Source organism: Haliotis rubra, unplaced genomic scaffold (genome assembly GCF_003918875.1).
Source record: "Haliotis rubra isolate DU_JTF1 unplaced genomic scaffold, ASM391887v1 Scf417, whole genome shotgun sequence".
Lineage (NCBI taxonomy): Eukaryota > Metazoa > Mollusca > Gastropoda > Lepetellida > Haliotidae > Haliotis > Haliotis rubra.
The window spans coordinates 886,270-893,209 of record NW_025767099.1 but is presented as its reverse complement, the minus strand read 5'-3'; the positions used below and the strand labels follow the sequence as shown (position 1 = coordinate 893,209).

Genomic DNA, 6,940 nt, shown 5'->3' with positions numbered 1-6,940 from the left:
GAAGGTGTTTAATTCTCGAAGTCCGCTAACCAATCATTGATAGGTCATGTTTTGTACATATATAAATTGTTCAAATTGTTTTCAGTAAACATCAACGTCTAATTAAACTTCATGAAGTTTTGTGTTCTTGATAACATGTTCAGCGGGTAAAACTCTCTTCAAACTGCAAAGACTCAAATGAACTGTCAACAAATATTTCCTGACGGTATGTGCACGACAGTTTCAATCAACTTGTACTGCACTCATGACACCCAGTCTCCTTGACCGGCAACTCAGGTTTGACAGGTGGCTGGCTGGTTGGGTTGTTGTTTAACGCCAGACTCAGCAGTATTTCCAGCTATATACTGGCTGTCTGAAATAATCGAGTCTGGACCAGACAATCTAATGATCAATACGATGAGCATCGATCTACGCAATTGTGATACGATGACATGTGTCAACCAAGTCAGCGAGCCTGACCACCCGATCCCGTTAGTCGCATCTTACGACAAGCATGGGTTACTGAAGATCAATTACACATCGGGAAGGTTGCAAAGAACAAACAATAGATGTCGTGAAACTGTCTTATTGAGAATACCCTAGGGTGGAGCAATGAGATAAAAACGTATTAGAAAATTCAGAAGCAAACACACAAATGTATACTGAAACTGTAAATTGGTGGTGAGAGGGTATTGAGTGAGTGAGTATGATTTTACGCCGCTTTTAGCAATATTCCAGCCATATCACGGCGGGGGATACCAGAAATAGACTTCACACATCGAACCCGGGTCTTCAGCGTAACGAGCTGACGCTTTAACCATCAGGCTACCCCACCGCCCCAGAGAGGGGCGAGAGGGTATGTTAACATTCGAAACAAGATGTAAACTGACGAGCAAAAGAAACTGATCACCAACTTCACTGTGATATTTATGAGAATCATTTTGCAAACAGAAATCGTTTTTCAATGATTTGACCGAAACCACAGGGATGCACGTGGTTCCCGGCGTACATGGAGTTTATCTGTCACAGTCAGATTACTTCAAGCATAGTGTGGGTTCAAAATTCGTTTTACAAATTCCATGATCAATGAAAATAAAGTGATGCATTTCTAAAGTAAACTACCGGGCACAAGACTTCACTTCACAAAAAATAGAAACAAAGACGTAAGTGAGATTTAAGATTATTATTTTAAAAACAGCAATCAGTTTCAAATAATTTGACTAAATTTCATTTTAATGCTGGCTTGCATTTGCCGCAATTCATTAAGAAAGTGTCAATGGTTCGAAATTAAAAATTACACAAATCAGAGTTCATTCAAAAAGTGCATAAAGAGTCATATAGTATTGTGAGACAGGAGTCTGGGGACACGTTATCAATAGCGAGTGTCACCACTCTGGACATCCATACACGCCAGCACACGTTATCAATAGCGAGTGTCACCACTCTGGACATCCATACACGCCAGCACACGTTATCAATAGCGAGTGTCACCACTCTGGACATCCATACACGCCAGCACACGTCTCCTCATTGACGTCGTCAGTCGGCGGATGAGGTCAGCAGGAATCCTGTTTCATAAATCCAAGAGAATCTGTTCAAGTTCTTGTCGGTTCACTGAAGATGGTACACAGGGTTTCAGCTGACGATCAAGATGATCCCAGAGATATTCAATGGGGTTCATTTCTAGAGAACGCGCTGGCTAAGGCAATACGTTGACGTTGACGTTGTGCGGGTATTCTCGAACGATTCTGGCGGTGTGAGGCCTTGCGTTGTCCTTCTGAAAAATGACTCCTCTTGGCTGCTGTCGAATAAAGGGCACCACTAAAGGTCTCAACACATCATTCCTGTATCGCTGGGCATTCAGATTTTCTCGGATGGTAAACGGTCTTGTTAATCTCTGGCCACAAAGGCCGCCCCATACCACAACGCCTCCTCCATAGAATGGATGAACTTCTTGAACGCATGTGGGCATCGCCCCCTCTACGTGGAAAAAACTTTAACTGTGCCATCGTTTCTGAACCGACTGAACCGACTTTCATCTGTAAAGAACAGTCTCTCCCAGTCTGCCACCGACGTAAAATTCGTAACCATTGCAGTCAGCGTTGACGGTGTAGACGGGTGAAGGTCATTCCGTGGAAGGGGCGTTAAGCTCGTATTCCAGCCATACCAAGTCGTCGAAGGACTGTTCGTCTTCTGATGGCGTGCCCTAGTGCTGTCGCCGCCGTTGACATCGCCGTCACAGAGCTGTCCCGGAAGTGGATCTGCTGAATTAAGCGGTATTTGGTCGGTATCGTGACTCTTGGTCTTCCCGACCTTGGGTGGACTTTGGTCTGGCCTGCTTGATGGTAGTAGTTTATCAATTTGTTGATGGTAGGCTTGCAGCAGTTGCAGATTCTTGCCAGCTGAAGCCCCCATATTGGTCATACCGATCGCCCTGTCTTCTTTGGCTTGCTTAAGTCTTGGCAGATTCGTGGTGGTGGTTTTGGTTACTGCATGCTTGCTCAGTCCTACATCGGTATTTATGCCACATTCATGCCCATGCAATTGGAACGATGTCCCACAATTCCGTTTCCACGTTTTGAAAAATGCACGATTCTTACGAAGATTTCGGACAGCTCCGTTGTTATCGGGACCATTTTGCATTTGGCGAATGTTTTCTGTTTGGGTTCAAACATGTACCAGCGTTTTCGTTTTTCATACAATTATTTTAAAAGTGCTAACATTCTTTTGCCCGGTAGTTTAATAAGTAAAATGTATCATACAATGGATAGTGTTCTCGGCAGAATAAAGCCAACGGATATTTTCGGTATCCGTTGGGGTCATATACGGATATCGATGCAAATTAGAGAGGTCATATGCAAATTTCAGGGACTACTTTCACAGTGTAAACAAACATGGCGTCAAGGGTCGGCGGTCGTGTCCGGAGTATCGGCCGTGGTTACGGTACTGTCAGTGCTTTGATCCCAGAAAATTCATGCCTGGTTTTGATAGATGGAGTAGATTACAAAGCGAAGATAGAAATTCATAGGCTTTCGAAGATACCAACATCAGTTCCCCGACCGACTGTCAGTGTTAGCGAGAGAACGGTGCACAGTGTCACGCTAACATTAAAGCGTATTTGGTTGTTCAAAAAGTTAATTGAAGGTTTCTGAAGTTCCACGTGAGTTTGTTGTTATTTTTCAAACGTAAGCTAAGATTTGTTGACAAAAATACGTGCTTTAGCATAAAAGCTTACTGGGAACTAGATGACCGCTAAGTGACCAGGAGAAAATTGTGACGTAACGTATTACTCCGCACATATATGTGACGTCATAGACATTCCACGAAGTTTAGTTTCATGATTTGTGGCATTTGAAATCGCATTTTTAAAAATTATAAAGCAAAAATGACTTTGTATATTAAATAGGTTATCACACTCGTGTGTTTTGGGATGGTTATTATCCTGCATTAGAATAAACACTATATTTAGCCTGCCAAGGCTCGCTAAATACAATGAGTATTCCTAATGCAGGATATTAACCATCCCAAAACACAGTTCGACGATATACTGGACAAATACTGAAAAACAGGAATAGATATGATATATGTGAATAAGCATATGGTTAAAAAACGATTTCTGTACTTTGGAAAGAGTCTGAGTCTCTCGAGTCCATCCGGGATTCGAACCCACACCCTCAGAGTCAGGCACCTAATCACCTGGTAGGATGAGATGGTGATGTGACTGTTAACCTACCCGCGACTCACAGACAGTCAGGGTTATGTACTCCTGGGCTGTTTATTCCCGAGGAAGCCAAATAATGAAAATTTAAAGTTCACTGAGTTTACAAGAATGAGTTCACTGAACCACAGCACGGGTAATAACCATTCTTAAAGTTTGTACTGGCACGATATTTATATGCTCATTACTCAGTATTACCTGTTTATGTGCTAAATTATTTATAATTTGTGCCAATGTATTTTATTCGGATGAAATACGTAGAACGTAAACTGCAACTTCACCGTTTCTCTATTGGATACTGTGACGTCACGCCACATACTGTAAGTCTATGTACTTTTTTAGCAATGAGCATCGTGTTGTGCAACCATGATTGTTGATATCCAGAGTGAAGACAGGATCTTAGCAGAATGCTGGTGCTGCAATGTGAGATGACTGAGACTCGCACCCTTGCATATATACAAAAGACTTATAGAAATGTATGTACGAAGCTGCATTCGTCCACGCTGTCCCAGAAGCTTCCGGTTTACTCTTGACACCTGGATATAGTAACAAGAACATCAGTGCCCCAAACTGAATCTTAACAGAAACAAGGTAATGCAATTACAACATTGATTTACACTGAATTACACAGACATAACATTGCTTAACTTGTACAGTCTGAGGTATTAGTCCGTGTAAAGGAATAATGACCAACCGGCAATATGACTTAGGAAGTGACCAAGAAATAAATTACATTCCCAAAAGCTAACCTGTAAAATCGCTTCGTTCTTTCAGAATGTGGACAATAAAGAGACTGGCGATTCTGGCCTTGTTGTCACTGTTACACATTGCTAAGGCTCAAAAAGTGTCAACTCTAAATGGCCCCCTTCTAGGACAACGTCTGTCAGTGTTGGGCAAGCCCCTTGACGTGTTCTATGGAATCCCATATGCCAAGCCTCCTGTAGGTGATCTTCGCTTCAAGCATCCTCAGCCTTCAGAGTCATGGGGACCGGAAGTTAGGGATGCACGAAAACCGACGCCATCTTGTTTCCAACCTGAAGATGCTCTAAGCACAGATGAAAAACACAAACAGATACCCGATGATTACAGTGAAGACTGCCTTCATCTTCCAGTGTGGGCGCCATCAGACAATGATGGCAATCTGGCAGTGATGGTCTGGATCTATGGTGGAGGTTTTTATAGTGGATCTACACGAATGCCACTATATGAAGGAAAATACCTTGCAGCAGAGAATGACGTCATCGTTGTTTCAATGAGTTACAGATTGGGGCCTTTAGGGTTCGGCTACCTTGGCCCAGATACCATCCCTGGCAACATGGGCTTGATGGATCAAAGATTAGCCTTACAGTGGGTGAAAGACAATATTGCCAACTTTGGTGGAGATCCAAGCCGAGTGACCATATTTGGAGAAAGTGCTGGAAGAGTCAGCGTGAGTCACCACATGGTGTCACCTCTGTCAGGTGACCTGTTTGACAGAGCCATCATGCAGAGTGGGACCCTCACTTGCCCATGGGCATACACGGAGCCCAGAACAGCAAAACGGAAACTAAAGAGACTTGCTGATCTCCTTGAATGTCCTTCATCTTCGTCAGATGCAGAGATGTATGACTGCTTGAAGGCAGCAGATTCTCGTACGATGTCAGACCTTCAACTTAGCGGCTTGTTTGATGAAGGACTTGCATTTGTTCCAGTTGTGGATGGGTACTTCCTTCCTGATGACCCAACAACTCTTCTGTCCAGCGGATCCATCATGCAGACCAGTGTATTGCACGGTTTTACTGGAGATGAGATTACACTGTATTTGGCAATGGCGTTGAAGCAGATGAGAAACGTGTCCACATTACCCGAAACACTGATTTTAAGTCAGCCAGAATATGAAAGTCTTCTTTCTTTTGACTTTGTTGGCGGTAAAGGATTTGAAGAGCCTCTTCATCTGTTTTATGAAAGTCAGAAAGTCCCTTTAAAGGACACTCACTATTTGGATGTCATGACTCGCATGATGTCAGATAGGGATTTCAAGTGTCCTCATCTTGAGTTTGACAGATTGTACTCTCCTGCTAACCCTACCTACGTGTACAGCTTTAATCACCCACTATCAGTTAGTCCGTATCCACAGTGGATAGGAGCAGCCCACTGGTACGAGCTTGACTTTGTTTTTGGTTGGGTTCTGGAAAAGTCTCTGGGATGTACAGAGGAGGAGATGGAACTCAGCAGGACCATGATGACGTACTGGACCAACTTTGCCAAGTCAGGGTGAGTGAGTGATAGAATGAGTCTGAGACAGTAAGTGACATATTCCATCACGGAATTGTCAGATCAATCAAATGTATTCTCAGAAGTCATAGCTGGCGAAGCGATGTGTTCGCTCGTCAAGCAGAGTAACGTGTCTTAGTCCCCACATGTACAATGTCTGATGCCTTATTTTGAAAACCTCAACCGTTTTTTTCTGAATGTGTCCAGAAACCATACTCGCTCACACATTTTGAATGATACCTAACATATCAAACAAAACGTTCAAGTCCTTTGAAGTTCTCATATCTGTTTGCAGCGACCCTACCGCTCCTTTCGCCGTCAAGGTGAACTGGCCAGCCTCTGACAACACTGATCTCTCCTACATGGCGCTTGACGTGGTCAGCAACTTATCAGCAGGACATGGGGTAGTCCACCATGAATGTGTCTTCATCAACAGCATTCTACCTACGATTTCTACAGGTGATTTTGATACTTACTTACAAACAAATACTCGTAATCGTGTCAGTGTTGAGCCTTCTTTCATGAAATACTGTTTTCAAAGCAGCTTTGCACCCAACTCCACCTTTAAACTGGTACCATCGCTGATAGACGTATGCTTCAATACTTCAGTACTTTAAAGGCACGTTTGTTTGTAACCAGATGGCAACAGCCCCTCCCCATTTCACTCCTGGTTTATCGTTGTGGATATTACACTGGACTGTAGCAAGGCAAATAATGAGTCCATTTGATGCTTTTCAGACCCCCTGAAGGGCAGGAGTACTGCACGAGAGGATGAAAGGACAGAATCACAATAATCAAACCCCGAGAGACATACATGTCATTCTCATTATTGAAGCTGCTTGGGGAAGCAACATCCACTGGAGTCTAGGTCGGGGACAGTCCTCAGAGACATACATCACTCTGCATGGATATTGTGACGGCATTTACACTGCTGTGTCATCCGTGTCTAAAACCACTACCTCTACCACACCCAAGCATACTTCTCAAGGA

At 43.4% G+C, this 6,940-nt stretch overlaps 1 protein-coding gene across 1 annotated transcript; it reads left to right on the top strand.

The window, feature by feature from the left end:
- Nucleotides 1-4,472: 4,472 nt before the first annotated feature.
- Nucleotides 4,473-6,744, top strand: LOC124288396 (cholinesterase 2-like). The gene is made up of 3 exons (XM_046724914.1): nt 4,473-5,950; nt 6,246-6,409; nt 6,689-6,744. The coding sequence occupies exons 1-3, from the start codon at nt 4,473-4,475 to the stop codon at nt 6,742-6,744; spliced, it is 1,698 nt and encodes a 565-aa protein (XP_046580870.1).
- The last annotated feature ends 196 nt before the right edge of the window (nt 6,745-6,940 follow it).